General features: G+C 38.9%; 1 protein-coding gene across 6 annotated transcripts in view; it reads right to left on the bottom strand.

Moving 5' to 3' along the window:
* The window catches only part of LOC140104578 (pre-B-cell leukemia transcription factor 1), an 89,896-nt gene that overhangs the window by 7,894 nt on the left and 59,301 nt on the right, over positions 1–22,701 (bottom strand). For 2 of the 6 annotated variants that reach the window (XM_072128165.1, XM_072128166.1), the window contains 5 exons: positions 12,781–13,025; positions 11,892–12,082; positions 10,602–10,737; positions 9,542–9,701; positions 1,149–1,220 (listed from right to left, as the gene is read on the bottom strand). In XM_072128165.1, the coding sequence (XP_071984266.1) occupies positions 1,149–1,220; positions 9,542–9,701; positions 10,602–10,737; positions 11,892–12,082; positions 12,781–13,025 (804 nt within the window). Of the gene's footprint in view, positions 1–1,148; positions 1,221–9,536; positions 9,702–10,601; positions 10,738–11,891; positions 12,083–12,780; positions 13,026–22,701 lie in introns of those variants that run through there. The other 4 variants (XM_072128167.1, XM_072128168.1, XM_072128169.1 and 1 more) reach the window with 3 other exon arrangements.

Genomic DNA, 22,701 nt, shown 5'->3' with positions numbered 1-22,701 from the left:
TTGATGTACATAAGGTTTTAATTTTTTCTACAAAGCATTACCAGTAGTTGCCCCGACATTTTGGGTAATCCAATTTACTTACATTACAAACAACAGGGTACATTTGTTGTGTGGGTATAAGAATACTATGTGTACATGTACTTTGCAGTTGAGCCCAAATACTTAAAGATATTATGCAGCAGACATATTAGGTACTCTTTTTAATGGAGTTTCCTCTCTTCTATGCTGCACACTACAACAGGTCTCACATGAGTATTACAAGAATCTTAAGACCGCATACCTAACCATCATGATACTGGACAATGTCCGCCTATCTACACGTGACAGAAAAGTTTTGGCAACACATGAAGAAAGCAACTACTCAAAATGGTGACTGCTGAATTTCTGAATGTGGATTTAAATGACTGTTTTATGTCATCACTAGTAACGATTTATAATGTACGTGTAGTGGTAGGAGTCTTAGATGGTTACACAAATCTAAGGCTTCTTTCATAAGACAGGTCATGATCCATTCTATTAGAAGTGATCTTTCTAGAAAAAAAAAAAAAAAGTACTGCAGCACAAGGCGTGGCCTCCGTCTAGAAATGTAAGATATGTATTACCTTTCCCCTGAGATGCATATGTAGTAAATTAAAAACCTACCAAAGTAGAAATTCATCTCCTATTTTCAGCCTCTTGATTCGATTTGATCTCAAATCACAATTAAAAGTGATAAATATAAAGAAATCCTCCCAGTCTGCCCAAGTACCTCATTCAAGTCTCCCCTCTTTCTACTCAATGTCCTATTTTTGGCTGAAAGATAACTGCTGCAGCAGGTGCTGTCAACCCCCTTCCTATAATCAAAAAAATACCCCCTCTCCAAAAATAAAACCCCAAAATACACTATGAAAACATTTTGTTAAACTAAATTTGGCAAAGTAAAAAGCATCAAATTAAAACATGTTTAATTCCTAATAGGAGCCCACTACCAATAAGTATCCTCCTAATACCAGGGCAGAAGCGTGGACCAAGACAAATGAATAAAAAGAGCAAACCAATAACAGGCACCTAAAATAAAAAAATAATAACAGCACCAAAAATTGATACCACAAAACAACCACAAGACTATGTAGTCACGTGCACGCGTCCTGAGGACCATGCGTACTAACCGAGGTTCTGTGGTGACAGGAACTGCATTTTGTTTTGTGGTGCCATTGCCCCGCGTTCCGTCTGTTTGCTTCCTAAATGAAACACAACACAAAACCAGCAATTTCAAGGATATCAGCCCTTAACTTGTCATTGGCATAGAAAGAAGCATTTAACTGCAGGGTTAGCGAGCAATGTGTACAGCTGGAGACTGGTTGACCAAATGGCTTTATATGAACCCTTTGTGATCTTCAGTCAGTGCAAATTAGGATATGGATGAGAAATGTTCATCCTAGACTCATTCTCCACGAACAGAGCTGTGGTTACTTCCAAGCAGAAGGTCAGCAAGGGCTGTACTTACACAAGCTACATTTACAGAATTTATAACATAATAATATTTAAACATGGTATGCAGGGGGAAATAAAACACCAAAAAAAACAAAAAAAATGTATGCGTTTGTTCATGAAGTACATAAATAATTAATGTTTGAATTCTGATATTACTAAAAAATATACCGTATCTACAATGGCGAATTAAGATGGCCATGGGCCCTGGGCTGTATGAATAGTATCACTTCCCATTTATGGTACTAGAAATAAGCATCTTGTGGAATGGAAGATGCATCCCTTCTGCGCTTTCGGGACCTTTAGCAGATTTTCAAAGGTCCTTAAATGGCTCATGTGTACTGAGAGAAGGAACAGATATACCAGGATTTCATGGGCTACCTCCTATATAATAATCCTCTTTTGTATATCTATTAATCTAAAATCTCCCCAAGCAATATTTAATGCTTTAGAAAGTTCTAATGGACAGCATAACACATAGATTGGGGATAATCTGCATCAATAGAACCTGCTGAGTTTTGTGGGTTAGGAAGACGGCTCATACACGGGGTGGTGAAGTGTATGTGAGCCCATAGAAATACATGAGGGTGTGTACTAGTCGTGTGTGCTCAAAAACAAGGGGTGTATAGGCCCTCACTTGTCAGAATTATCAGGAACAAGCCACCCATAAAATGTTAGATATGTTAAAGGGTTTTAACTGAGGATATACTATAAATCTCTGCATCATTCATGGCCTCTTGAGTAAAAGGGCCAAATGTCATGTATGAGTCATGGTCGCTTGGTATACCTCATAAAATTTAGGAATCTAAGACTGCTTTTAGGAATTTACTTTGTAGCAGAAGTGTAATTATGTATACGGTATATAAATTATAATTTATTAGGTGTATAAAATGTCAGAAGCAAGAAGACCACGCAAAATGTCTTTATAAAACCTGTTCCCTTTAAGCAGAGATATTTTATAAAGACTTTAAAAAAACTCGAAAAAGTGACTGGACTTCTGCCTACAAACACTACATCTCTACAACTTAGAAAAAAATTCCTTCCTTAGACACGTCTCTTATCTTACATCTCCAGGTGGCAAACTTTACTCTAGAAAGTGCAATATTAATAAATGATTTGGAGTCATTGGCTGATGCATGTGACAGATAAAGGAATAATCCTTTTAAATCACATTGTTAGAAAACTCTACCAAGTCTTTATTCTACTGGCTTTCATCTGTGCAGTTCTAAAAAGAAAAAAAATTCTTCAAAAACATTTTCTAAAGTCCTTATGATGTGAAAAAAAAAATCAAAGATATACAGGGAAGGGTTGGAACTAACTCGTCCTCTCTAGGAAGATGATATTTTTTACTCCGCTCCTTTTTAAGCTGTAACTGATCTACAGCCAATCCAAAGGTTACGTACAGGATAGGTTCTATAGGTCTGTTCTTAAAGGAAACCTACCACTTGTAGTGGCAGGTTTCTGATGGAAATACCGGGCACCAGCTCAGGGTGAGCTGGTGCCGGAGCTTATTTTCGTTAGTGTTTTAAACCACGGTATCGCGGTTTAAAACACTTTTTAAACTTTATATCCAGCGCAGGGAGGTACGCGCTCGGCGCTTACCGTGCGCGAGGCTACATAGGAAGTGAAGGAGAGCCGCGCGCATGGTAAGCGCCGAGCGCGTACCTGCCTGCGCCGGCTATAAAGTTTAAAAAGTGTTTTAAACCGCGATACCGTGTTTTAAAACACTAACGAAAATAAGCTCCGGCACCAGCTCACCCTGAGCTGGTGCCCGGTATTTCCATCAGAAACCTGCCACTACAAGTGGTAGGTTTCCTTTAAGTTGAATTTGTCAGAACAGTTATATATAGTAAATCACTCAAGCAAAATTATGTTTCGGTCCATGTGACAATTGGATTTTTAGAAATTTTGGGTTGACACAGGAACAATAAGGCATTATTACAGACACCTTACAGTTAAAAATCTGAAAATTATCAGCATCCAGAGAGCGCCAAAGGTCACAGTGGGCAGAGGGGTTCATTTGTAACTAGGGGTCGTCTGTAAATGTCCTTAAGTCAGGCACTGCCTGTACTAGTTATTTTATTGACATCCATTTCTTATTACTTCAACTATTATACTCTGAAGCTCAATACGCTGTGCTATTCCGGGCAACAGTAGGACAATACACACCCTTCAAAAGTGCTACTTCTTACTTTTTACTTCTTGGTAAAAAAAGAACAGCTGAAAAAAATCAACAATCACAGTAATCACGCCACTATTGTAATAGGGGATGTGCTGAACTCATTGACACATTGGGGCACATTTACCAAGAGCAGTGCAGTCTGTACTGTGTGCAGTTTTTTCCTGTGTATAGTGCATGGGTGCCAGATTCAAGATTTCTGGTGCTCATGTGGTACAAAACGGTTAAATGCATAATTATGTTACGGTATCAACCAGAGCAACGGTTAGAGTGACCATGCAATGCACCAAGAGATTTAACACAAGTCCTAATGAAACAGTCCCTTAACTACCTAGCCAGAGCACTAGAGCCTGAGCACTGAAAAGAGATTATCAGATGCATCCTCGCCCTCTAGTTTATACTGTGGTTCATCTGCACTCATTGGAGGGCATTTAATCAGGGCTTATGAACCACCCCACTCTAGCTTACTGTTACCACTTGTGATTATTTCCCTCTTTCCGCCAGGGGGGGTGTGGGGGCATGGAGGGCAGCTGGTTAGTGGGGGTGGGCCGGCATGTTCCTCTCCCCGTGTCAGTGCACTCGCTGCAGCCGGAAAATTTTCATACGAAAGAATTCAACGGGTGTGTTTATTTCTATGCCAGGTATCCCATTATCTTGTTCCATAAATTAAGACAGAACATATGGCTGCTCTGGAAATGAAGGAGCTTCTGGCTTAAAAATAAGAGAAAGCGCCACTTTTCTACAAGTTATTCAATAGAAATGTCGGTCCAAGCTCAACCTCTTCCACAATCCTTCACCTGTATCGGATAGAATAACGTTGACACATATTTCAGATTAGTTCCTGTTTCCAAAATTACTTGGGAATAGTGGGGATTAAAATAACCCTATGTGCACACCAGTGTTTCTCCTCCTTCACCCCGTGCCTTTGTGCCGATAATTACTTCGGTCACCGATGTTTGAGAATACTAGAAGGATTTATGAATGGGAGTATATGCATGTCGTGTGAACTAAATATGAAAACTCTATATGTCCACTCCGGTGAGCAATTTAGACAGCTGGAGTTTTCATTAACCACCTTGTCAAACCACATGCATCCTACTTTTGTTAGAAATATATTTATTTATGGTGATGAATATGTTTTTATCACTTTTGTGAGAAAGTGAATCTTTCGTTAAAAATTAGAATTGTTCCTTTTTGAATTGAAATTTTTATGTGGAAATCTTTGTATAAGTATATTAAGGGGTTTATTGAACCCGAAGGTCATGCCCCGGAAGGAGCAAAGCCAAGGGTCGTGCTGACAGACTTGGCGTCCGGACTTTTAAATATCAAATGTGAGTTTTTACTGCATGTTTGTGAGTACATTTTAAGTAAAATAAGCCGTTTCTTACTGGAGTTACCTGCACTATGTCCACCTAAATCATTCTAGTCTCTTGGAACACCAGTGAGCGGAGTAATTATTGGCACAAAAGCACGAGGTGAAGGAGGATAAACGCTGGTGTGGACATCGGCTTATTTTTTTCTTTACTTAAGTAATTTTGGAAAGGGGAACATCTCTGAAATATGTACTAATGTTATTCTTGATAAAGGCGAAGGAATGGGGAAGAGGTTGAGCTTGGACTGACATTTCCATTGAATCCCATTATCTTGTGTGTACACTTTTGTCTCATTTACAACATCCTCATGGTATCGCTCCCCATTTACATCGCCAACGTCTCATTCCAACAACAAAAGAAACACGACTAGCGCGGCTGGCTTATGGGAAACTGAAATGTGTATTTAAATAGATACCTCCTGTTTCTTTTATTTGTCTATGTTCCTAATTACTATGTTAGCACTTTCAGAGAAGGGAATTCCACTTTATGTTTATTAAAGCACCATATACCTGTCATCAAGCTAACAAACACAACTGCATATTGCAAGCAGCATATGTTTATTCCTCAGAAAGAAATGAAGGCATGAAATGTGCCAGTAAAGTTAAATACAGCCCGACACAGGGAAACAATGCTCATTATAGACTACAAAAAGATCAGAAAGTGGACTGTTACGCATGTACATATATAAAAGGTTAGTATGAGAGTATACATGCAGTTATTGATGCAGGACCATCATATAAACAATGTAAAAAGTCAATAGATATTCATGGTAAGATATCAGGGGGGGTATTTAACATTGAGGCCCCAACTGATCACAAGACTCGAGGTTTTGTTCCCAACTTCATGGGTATGGAAACATGGCATCCATACATTTGGAAAATAAGAGGGAAAAAAAAAACAATCTCCCATACGAAACAAATATGTGGTCTCCACTCCACTTCTATTCTCAAAGCCAGGATTATACAGACTACCAAGAACCAGAAAAGGAGCACACAAGTCAGGCTCACTTCACACTTGCATTGGGGCTCTCCATTACATTTTCTGTGTCAGAAGCGTGTAATAGAAACCAAAAATGGAAGGGTTTCAGTTCACCTTCTGTTTCCATTGGTCTCACTGAATTTAGGTTACCTTCCGTTACGCTTCCATTAATAATACTGGGAAAAAAAAACTGTGCTGTTGCACAATTTTTTTTCCGCATTTTGAAAACGGAAGGGGAAACAGAACCAGCTGAACGTAGGTGTAAACGTAGACATAAGAGATCCAAGTTCCAAAGCTTTGCATCTAATATGTATGGAAGGTGGGAGAAAGAAGGATCGCACTATTGGATTTTGACAAGCCTGATATGTTTCTTCTCAGGAAAGAAATACAAATACAAGCCGAGCCCAAAATGCACGGGGTGGGGAGAAAGGGATAGGCATCTGATGTATCCAAACTCTATCTGATGTATATTGCCAAGCTTGAAGACTGCGGTCTGAAATGCATAAGCGGACAATAACTTCTGTGTATAAAATAAGGAAAAAAACATTTTATGGATGTTATGGTTGATAGGACATCAGTGTGCGGAGCTATATAAAACTTTACTGTGAGCATATTATTTTACAGACTTACAAGAAATTAGACATATTTTGTACCATCTACAAGCTTAAAGAACGATTGCAAAGGATGGAATCTCCCCATCACACCTTGCATTGTGCCAAGTGTTATGACTGAAATAAGTATTGGGAAGGACCTATGCTCCTAAAGTGATACAGTTATATGTGCAGCTTTAAGCTTTGTATGTTATTATCTTGTCTGCATGGACAAAGCCACCATCTGGTTTTGTCTTATTTTTATCATCTTGTTGTCTAATTTTGCCTTCACTCTTCGTCTATCATTCTTAACCTCTATCCTAGTTATGCTTAATTCCCCAATGCTTCATCCTTAATCTCTTTTCTGGAGCTTTGCCAACTATCCCTGAATCAATTCCTGGAGATTTCATTAGCCAAATGACTTAATGATGACATCAACAAGTGATCAACTACAGAGATCTAATTATTGCACAGCCCATGGCAATAAATTATAGAGATCATTGCAATGGAGTTTGTGGCAAAACAGTGAAGAACATATGAGGGAGAATTCTAGAACATCATTTTCAAGCCTTGTACTTATAAATTGAACTAAGGGATATCAAGATGTCTTAGCTCCATTTTAAATTAATAAAACTAGGATTCGACAACAGGTCAGGTCAATTTGTATGAGACATTCAGTAGTCTTCATTTTATACTACACTACCTGGTTTAGACTTTTACATTGTACATTCTCTAGTACAGCAGTCGACAATCTCCATCAGCTCCTCAAAGCATGCAAACGGAACTGGGGGTACATCTGACCCCCGTTCTCGTGATCCATAGGGGTCTCATCACCAAGACCCCCACCAATCAGCAAGTTAGGCCCTTTCCAAAGGACTTGCTTTGTGGGACAACTCCTTTAAGTAAAACAGCTCATCTGTGCCTCTATTTCGGTTTCTTAATCCTGCAGAGAGCAGTCTGAAAGCTATCTATTCACTTCTGACAGGCTAATGGAGGCTAATGAATAACTCTTTCCATACAGAGAGAGCTAAAGATAAAAGAACATTTTTCAATATATTGTACATAAGTAAAACAGCTCATCTGTGCCTCTTTTTCTACTTCTTAATCCTGTAGTGAGCAGTCAAAGTCCACTTCAGACAGATGAGGATAATGATTAACTCTATTCATACCTATAGAATATTTACCAAATTATTCAGGTCTCTAAGAAGATCTAAATAGGATCAGACTATACAGGAACTGTCAGTAAAGAGTTAAAGGGGTATTCTCATCTTGGCATTCACATTTAATTAAATTCATTTACCATATGCAAACATTTCTTGAATTGGATGTTATTTAAAAAAATGTTCCTGTGTGAAGATAATTTCTCATAAATGTAGTCATGTAGTCCCTTAGAAACGAGATGGCTTCCCCGGATACGACCACGTCACACTCTGGCAGCGGTGGCCATACATGCGCTAATGAGCTCTTCTTGACCACCTGGATTCAGCGATCATTACCACAGGGCGGCTTTAGGACATGCAATAACTCCCAGACATTTAATATTCAGAAACTTTTTGTTTATTTGTGCAATCCTTCCAGCAGACGTGGCCGTAACCCAGGGCACAGTCTTGTTTCTAAGGGACCATAAGACTACATTTATGAGAAATTATCTTCACACAGGAACATTTTTTTTAATAACATCTAATTGAAGAAATGTTTATATATGGCAGATTAATGAAACTGAAAGTGAATGCCCAGATGAGAATACCCCTTTAAGTTTATAAACACATCAGGCTCCTTTATATCTGTCAGTGGATACAGGACAGAAAGCGGATTCACACAAACTGCTTAAATAAAGAAAGGCAGGCAGGGGGGGAAAAAGAAACCCAGGAACATATTTCTTTACCCAAGAATATTACAAAACAAATTACATCAAATTATCATCTGCACTATTGATTTATGCAATAGTTTAGTGACACTTAAAGTCCATACTGGTAATTATAAAGCTGTGAATTTATTTCAAATAGGAAAAAGCATTCTTTCTGTAAAAGGTTCATTCAAGGAAGAATAGTTCTTGGAACAAAAAGCTTTCCTTAAAAAAAAATATTTTTTCAACCATTAGCTGAAAGTTTGCTGACTTGTTGCAGCTTTATGCAGCCAATTCTGCCATCTATAAACGAGGGAGGGGAAATAATTAAATGTAGAAGATGAATAATAACCTATTGATTGTGAAATGAGATTTTTAAATAGAAAACTAAAAATAAAAATTTCCAATGTAGTTTGGTTTATTTCTGTCAAAGTGTATTAAGGTCAACACACACAAAAAGAATAACTGAAAAGAAATCTGAATTAATAGGTTCAACCAGCAAATACACTGCAGTTTGTATGTAGGTGACAAAGTTTGGGTAAGATCCTGCGGATCCTTCAACACCATAAATGAAGGAATGTTCCAGTTACATTAAGTTGTGTAGGTACAGTAATAAAACATGTAACAACCTGAATTAATTATATATCATATATATTCATGCTGCCACTATACAGGTCACAATACTGTAAAGGTACAAGTTACCAGAATCTTTAAACAATTTTGTACACAAAATGGCAGCTGCTGAGGGCTATTTCAAGAGGCTTTATTAACTCAAATCCCAATATTACTGAGGTAATTATAGGTGTGAAAGAGACATTAGAGAATATGGTAATATCTGAACATAGACAGCGGGAAGCTAATCTAGAAAATAAGCGAGGGAAAGCAAACCAAAACAGGTAAAATAATACAGAGACGATATAGAAGAGTAAAGAGAAAGGGCACAAACAAGACAGAGGCCAAGACGAGGATCACAATGGCATCAAGACGAGATGGGGAACAAAGACTACAGGAGAGAAAGGCTGGAGGTAAAAGAGAAAACCAAAATAGCAACAAACAAAATAAAAAAAAGAAAGAAAGAAAAGAAAACAAAAAAACATAAACTAACCAGCAGAACTGGGAGTTGAGGGCGAATTGGCTTGACTTCCGTGAACTGACACATTGGTAGCAGTCACAGCTGTTTTGGCAGCATATATATTGGCTTCCTCTTGAAATTTACCTATGTTCTTCTTGTAGCGGATTCGCTTATTTCCAAACCAGTTTGATACCTGCAGTATGTGCGACAGACAGGGAGACAAATTCATATTGATAAGTTTGTAGGTTATAATTATGTAGTGTGTATATATAATCCTTCAATATACAATGTCATTGTATGTTAAGTTGGTCATACACAACTCCCGCCTGACTCCTCCATGAACATGCAAAGGCAAAAGGTATATGGGACCAAATGAGAAGGGTGTGGAAAAGACTTATTACAACCCAAATTTTTATCTCCTCCAATCCCTGCCCTTGATAAACAGAGGTAACAAAATATTGTTGACCTGGTCCTATATTGTAACCTTCAAACGTTACACACCGAATATATATGACCAGCTCAAGTCTTTGGTGTCCTATTAAGACAATGGGCGCCCATAAAGTCTTTGTTCCCTTTTAGGGAAGGACCTCGCAACCTATAACCCGTGGTGGTGAATCTGCTGTGTATTCCTGCAATTTCTGTGCAGGGTAAATAGGCAGTAAAGTACTTATGGATTGTAGAACCCTACTTGGTACCATATAAAAAGAATGTCCTTTATTTTTAATGGATAATAGCAAGCAAAAAAATTAAGAATTGGTCTGGAATCAATTTGTGACTCCAACTAAGAAAGTTAGAATTGTGCCACATTCATATGCATCTGGGAAGATTTCTCAAAGTCTTTGTTTAGACAGTTGTCTTAGTTGTCCAAAGCAGCCATTCACAGAAGAGCTACCAAATTAATTCATTTTTGAAAGAAAACAAAAGCTGAGCTGCGATTTGCTGTTTTGAGCGACAAAGATTGTTTTCTTTTTAATCAGTTGTGGTCTCCAGCCATTAAATGACAACATTGAGAGAGTAAATTTTTTAATACCTAAAGGAATAGTCATGTGACCCAGGAACTATCCATATCCTAGATGTAACAGACATGCCCTACCTGTGATACGGTGATGCCACACTTCTTGGCTAGCTCCTCTTTGGCCTCTTCACTGGGGTATGGGTTGCTGAGGTGTGAATAGAAATACTCGTTCAAAATTTCTGTAGCTTGCTTGTTGAAATTTCTTCTCTTCCGCCTTGAAATGAAAAATAAAAACAACTTAGGCAAAAATATATGGAACAGGGTGTTTTCACTGACCACATAGAATGGAACACCAGTAACCATATGGAACAACAGCTCCATTAAAACCTCTTTACTCCTGTTATTTTACAAAGAAGACCTCAAATACCCCACCATTTAGGGTGGGGTAGGGGGTCCACCATCCAGACACTAATTTGGTGCTTTCAGGGGTAGATTTACTCATAAGAAACGCCAAGCATTTAACTATGGTCCCCTGAGATCCGATGAAGGGGGGGGGGGGGGGGGGGGGAACGGGACATTGTTCTCTATTTGGAGTTGATTTTAGCATTAGCGATCCCCCACCCATAACGTTGCATACATTTAATATAAAGGTAAAAGCAGCTGATACCGTAACAGAATTACTCTACTGTAAGTAGAGTATACAGACGGTCCCCTACTTAAGAACACCTGACTTACATACGACCCCTAGTTACAAACGGACCTCTGAATGTTGGGAATTTACTGTACTTTAGCCTTAGACTACAATAAACAGCTGTAACAGTTATCACAGGCGTCTGTAATGAAGCTTTACTGTTAATCCTGGTTCTTATGACAATCCAACATTTTTAAAATCCAATTGTCACAGAGACCAAAAAAAAATTTGGCTGGGGGTTACAATGATAAAGTATACGGTTCCGACTTACATACAAATTCAACTTAAGAACAAACCTACAGACCCTATCTTTTATGTAACCCGGGGACTGCCTGTATAAGAATTTGGTAGCAGTCAACTTCCTAACCTTTAAGGTCTCCATACTTAAGTTGGTGCAGTGACGTGTCCTCACATCTTGGCTCATGTTAATATTTACTTGTATGGGCCAAGAAAAGGTAGCAAATATATAGATGTAGTATTGCTTAGAATGACCTTCGGTTATGTTAACTAGGCTGGGGTCCACTGACCGACAGGAAAACATAACAATGCACATAATAATATAGTATCATAAAAGATAAAGATGTCAATAGTGAAGTTTTGCTCCCCACAGAAAGGCTTTTAAAGTCCACTAAATGTTATTACACAAGTTGCTAAATGTTATTAAACCAATTTTTACAAAAAATCCACCATCTGCCTGCAGTATGAATATCAGTGGAATACATCTTTCGTGGTCTTACCGTGCATCTAAAAAGCGGGACCGCAAGATCATGACGGCTTCACATGTGCTTTGCTTGAGCTGCATCTGGATAGAACTAAACTTTCTGTGGATAATTCCGACCATGCGTTCAATCTCTTTGGGGGAGATGGGTCTGGTCCGGCTCTGCTCTCGCAGCAGATTCATCACATGTGTTGTAAATTCATTACAGGCCTAAAAATGAACAAGAGTGAGGAAATTTATAGCCTGCTCTCTGCACATTCACGTCTAGTTATTTTATATATATTTTTCAGATGAAATTCCTACTCATAAAAGGCCAAGTTTTCAATGTGTACAATGGCATGTCAGAACCTCAAATTAACTCAGGTCTCGTTTCCCCATAACCAATATCACTGGTTGGCATGCAAACCAGAGCAGCAATGCAAAGTATGTACATGTGTTCAATTCCCTGACTACCCCTATAAATGCATTGCAATCTCTTCCAATCAAAGCACACCATTAATAAGACTGTGTATGATCATCTCTTCAATGTAACTGTATCTAGGTTAAAGCAGACAGATTTACCAAGTCAATGAATTGTAAGAATCAGATTTCTGTCCTGTATCCACTGACAGCTGAGAGATGAAGGTAAAAGTGTCTAATGATTTATCTCCTTACAAAGTCGGTGGTCCATAGATAGATGAATAATCACGCAAAATATTTTTTAGGTTCGGAAAGAGTTAAAAATCTCCCCCTATGAATAGACTAAGTTTTCCCCCCTCCGAGCAGAGCAAATCCAAACATATTTGAAGGGACACTCACTGTGTGACCCCCGACACTGGTCAAAACATGAAATGATGGATACAATTAAAATTTGCATTCATTCAATGGGAGTCCTGCATGTGAGCTTGTTACTCCAAGGTTACCCTTACCTGTTCATATTTCTCTAACTCTGTGTGGTAGATTTGTCGGATTTGGGATAATTTGGCTCTGTAATCTGAATGTTCCACTGAGTTGTCAGAACCGGCACCACCAGAAGCGGCCGCAGCTGCTGCGGCAGCTGCAGAACCTCCTCCTTTTTCTGGACCTGCGACTCCTTCAGCCAGTAACATGTTATCCAATCGCATTAACTGAGGATCTGCCGGCTCTTCCTCTTGTGCTCCCCGAATACTGAGTACTGAAAGGAAGACCAAAAATATTTTAAGGATCTTATTACATTCAAATATTAAACTTTTTTCGGTTTCTGATTTATAGACATTTTAATCTTGCTCTCTTAGGAAGGGTATTAAAAAAAAAGTACAAAAAATATCTAATTGTAGTATCAATTGCTTGAATACATAAAAGGATAACAATAAAAAGTTACATGGTTCATAATCATGAAATAAAACCAATAAAAAAAATAAATAAATCACACAATGTTTCTAGATTATTATTATTAGTGGGGCTAGAAACAGAAAAAACGAATGTTCGGCTTGTTTCACATATATCCACTAGGGGTCCCCTCTGCTAGTGAATTACAGACTACACTGAAAATTCAGTACAGTGGTGAACATTGTAGAATAAACTTATTCACAAAGGAATTTTCCATTATTCAAGGTAATAGACATTCTCATGTAAATAAACAATATATTACACACATATAATATTATATACATATACATTACATACATACGATGGAGATAAAATGGGAGAACAATGTATGATCATGTTTTTTTTTTTTTTCAGAAATAACGTAATCTCAGCTGAGTAACATTTGAGGTATTTTGTAATGGGTACACCATGCTACTAGAACAGCGTTTTATAAAATTAACAAAGGATATCAACATGAAACCTTTATTTTGCAAAAAATGTGATGATGGTTAGATAGCAGCAATAACTGTAGTACATATAACAGAGAAAGATTATAACTTTTCTGAAGGTTACAGTTAAGAATCAGTAGGAGGAAAATTGCTGGCTGAGGAGTGCTGAATGCAAGGAAGGAACCACGTGTAGTTGAATGCAAGTGTGTATTAGAAACATTCTTCACTCTGCCATGTAGCTGTATGAGAGGTTTAACTCCTGCTGCAGAAAATATTTCCCAAACACTTCCTCCACCACCTTTCACTGAATTATTTACTCACTTTGGGTTCAGTCTTTTCCCATTTTGTCAATAAATATATGTTCCACATTTAGCAATAGTCAGGCAAACTGCATGGACATTAGGCGCTCAGTGTCGAGTTCCGGTGGACCCAGTGCAGCCACAACATAAAACTGGCACAAAAAAAATACACGTGCAAGCAGTTTGCACACACATTTATGAACAAAATGCACCTGAAAACTGGCACAGACAGTTTGATAAATGTGGGCTAAATAAATTAAACTTGCTTTCATCACCAAAATAAACTGTGCTATCCTCTGCTCACACAACATGTTCCTTAGTAAAGACGAATCTAGCCTTTTGATTCTTTGTGCCAAGGGAAGGTTTGGTCACTGCAGAGCGGGCTTTCAGTCCAAATGCTCTTAAAATCGCAGGGACGGGACGGATCCCGAACCGGTGAGCAATTCCAGCTGCAGTGGTGAAACGATTACTCATGTAGATTCTAGACGTTATCCTGTCCTCTCTTGCATAGATAGTGTGCACACACACACAATTAATATATTATATTTATATTTTAGAAGGTAGTGACAATGGTTTTTTTGCATTCTGAACTTCATGCTTTACACTGCAGCTCTGCTGGTTTTGGCTACTATTCAGAAGCACAAACTATACAGGCACAGGTTTATTATTGTCCATAAACAGCCAAAAACAGAACAAAACAACAGTAAGAGGACGATGAAGAGTCATGTAGCAATATAGACACATATAGTTAATGCTATGTTACAAAATAAATAATGTATGTCACATGAAAAATAAATAAAAATAACTTCTACAGTTTACATCCACCACTATGGATGGAAAGGAGGATGGTGAACGCCTCTACTGATTTAACCCACTAGATAGGGCCTAGCTGGCCAAGGGTGGCAAGGGACAGATTTAAGAGTTTTTGGAGATTTTAGTAAAGTGCAATCATTTTGTGGGTTGTAATCATATGAAACGACTGTATGATCTCTTTTCTGCTGACCTATAAATATTTGCTCAGTGCTAATACATTTCCATTGAACAGTTAGATGTGACCTGATACATGTGAATTCTCAAAGGAAGGTCTAGACTCGAGCATGTTGACCAATTGGACAAAAGTTTAAAGATTGCCAAATTTTTAGAACAAACCTACACTATACAATTTGGTGGTAACAGCCTCCAATTCTAAAAGACATGGTGTAAACGGATACGCGCATGGTTCTTTAATATATTGATGTTACAAGTCATTTGAGGAAGCTCTGATCACATGACTGGAGCGGATACAGTGCAGGCCGGCACTTTATGTTTCTATGATGAGAGCTATAAGCTAGACAGGACCCACCATATGTACAGACATTACGTCTGGTTGTTTATTTTATTTTAAAAGCAGGTTCTTTAATGGATAGAAAGCTGCCGCACCCCCAAACAGTATCAGCGCTCTGTTCCTGTCATTATCCATTTCTTCATTCGTGGATCTGAAGACAATAACATACCAGAACAGAACGGCCGCCGCCTGCAGGAAACTCTTCCATGTTGGTGTCAAAAGGAGGGAAAGAAAAATCATAATTGTACAATAAAAAAGCCCAGCAATTTAGGCAAATTGCTATATCTCTATTTTTTGCGTGTTAGGAATAAAATTTCCTTGAGGTGACGCGGTTAAATCTTTTCTTTCTTTTGAAGCCAAATTGCATGGGTCGCTCTCTGTGCCAATCCACTTGAGAAACACTAACAAAGGCCATTTCTGTGTTAGGGACGGATCGGTGGCAGCTTTTCATGAATACATGAGAATAATTTGGTCTGCTGCATGCTGAGAGCTGGGGCACAGCTCTACATACTGTATTACTGGCGTCTGCTGGGAAAATATCCAGCCAGAGGAGAAGGAAGAGGGAGGGAGATGGGGGATTAGCAGGGAGATAAAAGAGGAGGAGAAAGACGGAAAAACAGAAAGAAAGATGGAGCGAGAAGAGCGGTGGAAGACAAAAAGAAGACAAACAATCTGCGATGAGCTCAACTATGTACCTCAGACTCGTAGCACCAGATATATAAGCGATGGGTGGACCGAGACATTGAGGAAACAAATAAAGACTACAAGGTGTTGCAGTCTGTCCTCATACATTTGATATTCCACAAAATTCGCTGTAGGCTGACCAAAGATTCAAGAAGCCTACATACCCCACAATATGTCACCATAAAAAAGCCGAGCTTTTCAAAGATCATCATGACAAAGAAATTAATAATAATTACACATTACAGACTAATTTTCTTCTTCGGGCCAAGACCTTGATATCAAACATAATAAATCTCCAATAAATACTAAACCCATTGCATTTCTCAGAGACAAGACTTCCCACGGAGTCAGGGAGCCAGATCTCTTGGCCAAATACCTAACGCCCATATAGTACTATGCAGACGTGGCATTTATATGTACAAGAGGAAACCTGAAAAATGAAAAAGCCTTCTTCTCAAAGAGTCACAACAGAGCTTATAAATGAGAAAGGTTTGTGTGAAGAGGGAAACATTAAGAACAAATAGGGGTGGGTTGAATTCCAACCTGTTCAATGGTCTACCAGTCACTATAGACCATTCTCAGCAGATGCCATTGAGAATGGGGCGATCCACTAAAGCCTGGGTAGGTCATCTACGACATCAACTCAGAAAAACTTCACATACATTTGAACTCTATTTTGTATAAAACCGATGGCGGTGTACAAACCGGATTCTACAACACCAAAGACTTTACATGAAGTGGTGATGTAGTGTGACTAATGGGAACAAGAGAGGTACGGTCCTCCTATCAACATTTGGGCTCACTGTTATAAGTTTGAGTAATATGGAAATACATTTAATTTTTCCAAAAAGTAATGCATATCAACAGATTTCTTTTTTAAATCCCTAAACGCCATCACAGAGGGCATCATGTGTTTTTTTTTTTTTTTTATTAGTTTGCGCTCTTTAATGCCAATCATCTTGTTAGCAGAGGTAGTTTCCTGGCATTTGAGTGGAGACACTGGGGGAGGCCGCCTTGTTACCAGTCACTGCACAAGACAAGTCGAGGTGACAGTAAAGTGACACCATGTCCCAGCTGCCGGAACCCTTTCTATTGCTATGGGTAATATGGAGCATCATGTGTTCGTATGTATGTGTGTGGCAGCTTCACAAGGCTATGCACTTTTGACTGGCGTTGAGTTTATGTGAAAGTAATTAACAGTAATTAATCCTTAATTACAGTAATTAGTAGAGTCGCAGTAAATTAAGCCACATCTGGAGCAGATGAGGGCTTCCGAATGGCATGGATGCTACAGGCTAGGTGAGGAGGGGATAGCAGTTGTGAGCTGCCGGCATGCCGGCCTAGAAAGATATGAATCAGGAGAACTAAGGAGGCTCCTAGCCTGGAGCAGAGGAAGGGGCGGGAGGAGCTGGCAGAAAGGAAGGTAAAGCAGGGACTGTGTGTGAGGAGGACTGTGTATACCATATATCACTTGACAGGCGCACAAAAATATTTATACAAGCATAAAATTGATTTTTAAAATTCCATGTGGATGATAAATCAAAAAATTCCTGGACACAATACAGCAAAGAAGTCACGGAGCAGCCAATGAAAGATCTTGGAGTTATTTATCATTAGACCAGCTCCTTGGGACAGTACTAGGTCTGTTTTTGGAGCTCTGTTGCCATCAGGTTCATTAAAGTGGCTTTGGCCCTTTAATAAATGTTTGTATGCTCTATTTGCGGTCTGAGATTTTTTTTCGAGAAAGTTGAAAAAAAAAATCTCAAAATGCATAAAAGGTTCCAGCACATACAGCAGCAGGGGACTGGAGCGATTATGTGAATTACACAAAAAAAAGTCAGAAGTTACCAATCTGGCTTTGCACAGCGTTGCATTAGCAGTAGTTCTAGATTTACACCAGAATAGTGAAGTTTAACAGTGAAAAGTTGCAAAAACAATGCCATGAGACACCAAAAAAGCCAGACAAAACCAATGATAAATAACCCACCTTGTCTCAATAGTTAGAGGCATTATAGGGAAATAAATAGTCCAAAGTGTTCAGGTGACTTTTACAGCTGAGCTGAACCTGCAGATGTTGGAAGTTGACAGTTCTAGCCCCAAAAACTCAAGATACATCTCTTACATAGGAACTTCTACGCACTAGTGCAAGAGCTTTGTTTAGATGTACAACTCTGGATCATAATCTGCATATATAACAACCATAGTAAATTGGCAGACTGTAAAAACAAGGCTGTTTAGACCAAATGCACCACACCAGTTGTGTCAGTCTATTCCGTTATGGAAGAGAATAACAAACGGACACCTGAAACTGATGGTAATCGGAAGGCCTTACAGTCACCATACATTCGCACTGAATTACACCTATGCAAGTGCATATACGGTTGTAAATTCTATTATGTGCTGTGGTGCCATTTTTGTAATCCTGGTATAAGTAATAAACCACCAATAAAGCACCATTAGCCTTACTCCTAGTATGGTTCTGGTTTGAATAGCGATGTGACAGACTAACCATGGATTTTTGGACACTGAGAAGAAATGTTGTTTAACCCTGGTCAATCCTCATACACTACTAAAAAAAATTGGGCCAACCAAGTAATAAATATTAATAAACAAACTAATTTGTATGAATGTTTTTTAAAAATCCCAATCACTTCAATGACCTGTATTTCTAAAATTACAAATCGTGCTAGAATCACAACGTCTAAACGTAGGACGTAACCTTGATAGCTACCTGCAGCCAGCTTCACATTGCTACACAGAGGACATATGGAAGGACACTGGACAGTGCTCAAAAGAGGTGAACGGAGGAGATGTTCCTGTAAACTGAAGGAATGTTCCAATCTATGAAATAACATCCAGAACAAAAGGAGCGGGGCTAGTGTTTTTACCACCAGACACCCCCACCCTTTGCACAGACTGTGTGTCCGCCTGGCACATCTCTCCAAACCCTCGGGATACATTTCTAAAGCTGAAAAGGTTTTCCCTCATCTGGACTGTTCGAATTAATTACACACTTTAATGACATGAATTATTAATTTGATTCTGACTCTGCAGCTTCTGATTATCCTGCGCTGCCGACTACACAATTCCAGCTTCATTAAAACATCACCAGCTGCCTCCCAGACCGGCATTAAATAGTGAGAGCAATAATCAGATTATCTCCCTGGCAGAGAATACTCAGTACAGGCCTCAATAACACAATATGCTCCTATTACACTTATTCCTTTACACAGCAATATCAAGTAAGGCGCCTGGCTAGCTTAAACAAGTTGCCGTCTTGTGGTTAGTCATCCCGCTTCTGATTGGGTATCCCTCTACATCACTTGAAGTAACTCCATAAGCCTACAATCACTCAGCCCATGTGTAGACAATCATACATCTTAATTGTCCTTGTGAATTGACCCGGGTCAGGAGAGAGCCATCTCCAGTATGTGCCCACAACCCATAAATATGTTAATATCTACATTCGCCACGTCCCCCTTCAGAGACCACCATAGCCTGGAATGACAGATGTCATGTGAGACCCTAAAATTGCTGTGACCTTGTGCAGTGACCCATTTTATTCAGCAAGACTATGTCACAGCATATTAAAGTCACCCAAGCCAAAGGCAGAGAAGCTAGCAATCTATTGGAGTGCTGAAGTTGGACATGTCACCGCGCTTTTCATTGTGTGTATCCTTGTGAGGATACATTGAGCGTGTATAGACTCCTGGGATGTGAGGTGTGGAATGAGTCGTCCCTATAATCCCTGCCTCAGGGTAGCAGCACAATTAAAGTAGGAGCCATCCCGTGAGGAGGCGTTACTGACACAACAACGTCTGATTATAACGAGCTGTGAAAAGGTCAGAGCCTGAAGAGGATGCGGCTCGCACTCGATATGCAGCCACAGATACTCATTACACAAATCACATACAGCCATCTCAAAAGATGACGGAGAGAACGAGGGCCGGGCTACCATATTACATCAATGTAACCACTACAAGCCACATACGTGGACCACAAGCCACTACAAGTTGCCTTTGTTCTGTTTATAAAGAAAAAAAAACTAAAGCTTAAGATTTAAGAAGAAAAAAAAAAAAAAATTAGACCCAATTGGAAAAATAAAAAAACAAGTGCAACAATTCCTTCATGGAAAGGTTTCCACTACTGTAGAAGGCTTGGCTCTTGGCACAGCTTCTGCATTTATCACGACCCAGTGATTTAGAAAAGCGCAGAAGAAAGTGATGCCAATATTATTGTTCTGGATGGAGAGGCTATTATGGGGTGGGAGGCTAGGGATGGAATAATGGTGGGAGCAACATAACATCCCCAGGACTTTACACCCACAAACTCTGGCACTGACAGAGGCATAAAACCAAAATAATGGCTATGCGATTGTAGCCATGTGTCCTTTACTCACATGTTATAGCACTGGGCAACTTAATGTTAATGCTAATAGGTTGTAGTAACAATCCAGGAGTTGACCATGAATCTTAGATTTATTCTCTTACAAATGATTATTAAATAGTCCTGCTTAATCTAATAAAGATAACTGATAAGTCTATAGTACCAAAAAAATATGAGTAACTATCGATGTACAATTGCATCAGAGTGCAACTTTCCAAGTAAAATGCATTGCAAGGACATGCAGATAATGGCGATTTTTCATGATAATGACTTTTTCAGTCTTTTGTTACTATGAAAAATACTTTTGTTAGAATGTTCAAACGGAAGGAAAACTAAACAAGAGATGAGTGAATCATTCAAAATTGTACAAATCTACGAGTCTGTTTGGATCTGAATCTATGTGATCCAAACCAATGTTATTCTATGAAGTAGTGTATAGCCCCCTTTAGTCTTCTAAAATACAGCCCCTTTAAAATAATTTAAAAAAAGTTTCCATTCTCAGTGATCACTAAAATAACAGATAAGGTGCAAATGGACAATAATGAAAACCATAAAAAGTCATTTCATCCGATCCATTAGACTTCCATTATCTTAGGGATTCATCCCAAGCAAAAACAGAAAATATTTGGATTCAGTTCAGTGCCTGAAAATTTCCAGATTCAAAACAAATCAACTACATAAGATTTGGAGATGAGCAAATATATTAAAGATAAAAATTTTTTTAAAAAAAATTGCTGATGTGCAATGGCGGCCACGTCTCTGGAGTGTATTTAACAAAATATGTGACCAAAACCAAAATCTACAAGTGGTTGCCATTTCCTATAATAAAGCACGGCACATGTGATAAGCGATATAAGCCGCTTGGTTTCTTAGATTTTACAGACTTTTCTTCCTGTAAGGATTTAATAAGTAAGGGGCCAAGTTTGGGTCCACAACAGTCACAGTGCAGATTACAGCCGAGACTACATAACAGCATTACGTCTGATAATGACACATTAACGGCAGTTGTCTTTAAGTGTCTCCAGAGTGGGATTTACATACATGCTAACTACACGCAAAATGTAATTACTTACTAATTTTAATTGCTCATTTCAAGTGAAAATAATTAGTTGGCAACTAAGGCAATAATTAGGAGAGCAATATAAATCTCTATAAGAATACACAGACTCGAAGAAATATACGTAGCCATGAACATGCCAAGTGGAGAAGGTTTCGTCATAAAACATATCTAACTTGCATAGCAGTGAAACACGGAGTATACAGTGGTGACAATTCACCATATGGTGCCTAGGTCGGACTATTAACTTTAACCTTGTACACCATAATATCAGTCTATTAAAGTAGACTCAATTTAACATTACTCTATATTAAATCTGTCATCCGGTCTAGCCTTGGTGGGGGTTCAAAAGTTTGCAGAAGACGGCTCCATCTCGTGAAGTGTCCAGACCTATGGCATGGAAGCCAAGGGTGGCCCTCGCTGTGAGCATGGGGGCCATCATAACACAGTTCGCCAGACTGGACTCAAGGCATCCTCCCACCATCTCAGGACTTGCTGTGTTCAGCACAATTTAAGGTGATACATTCTGCGGTGCCTGGGACTGCAGAAATACCAAGGTGTAGGCAGGTTCAGATCATCATTGGATCTCCTGCTTTTGTCAACACAATTCTCGTTGTTTAGAGGATTCCGGAGAGAAGCTCCAATCAGTTTTCTTTGCTACCAGTTTGGGGACTGTAGGACCTTTTGATCACAATTTAATACATTTTTTATATGTTGCAAAACAGCAAAAAAGTGGCGCTTCACACATACAGGCGCTATTTTCCATTACAGGGTTCAATGTTGGGAAGAGCTTTTTTCTATTTTGATAGAAAAGACATTTTAGGAGGCAGTGATACCCAACATGTTTATGATTTTTACAGTTTATTTTTATATCAATTCTAGGGAAAGTGGGGTCCTTTTCATTTTATTTTTACTATTTTTCAGACCCTTAGGGTACTTTGATCTTGCCATATACTACCGTACAGCAATATATAGTACTACACTATATAATGGCAGTTTATGGGGATTTTACACATCATCTATTGCAATGTTCCACTGAATGCAGAACTGCACAGTAGTGTAGATCGTGGCGGCAGATCGTTGCTCCCCAATGACGTCACAGGGAGCAACAATCTCAGCCAAGAAGGAAGCGCCGATCAGGGACGTCAATAAGGGGTTAAAGGAAATTTACCATAAAAAATAAAAGCATAATAAACCAGGGATAGATCCATAGATCCAGGCACCGTGACTGTGGTTATCGTCTAATATTTGCCATCCATGGCCTCCTTCCTTCTACAATCAACTTTTAAAATTATACTAATGAG

This window comes from Engystomops pustulosus, chromosome 10, assembly GCF_040894005.1.
Source record: "Engystomops pustulosus chromosome 10, aEngPut4.maternal, whole genome shotgun sequence".
NCBI classification, from domain to species: domain Eukaryota; kingdom Metazoa; phylum Chordata; class Amphibia; order Anura; family Leptodactylidae; genus Engystomops; species Engystomops pustulosus.
The sequence above is the reverse complement of the archived record's forward strand: the minus strand, read 5'-3'. Positions and strand labels throughout refer to the sequence as shown.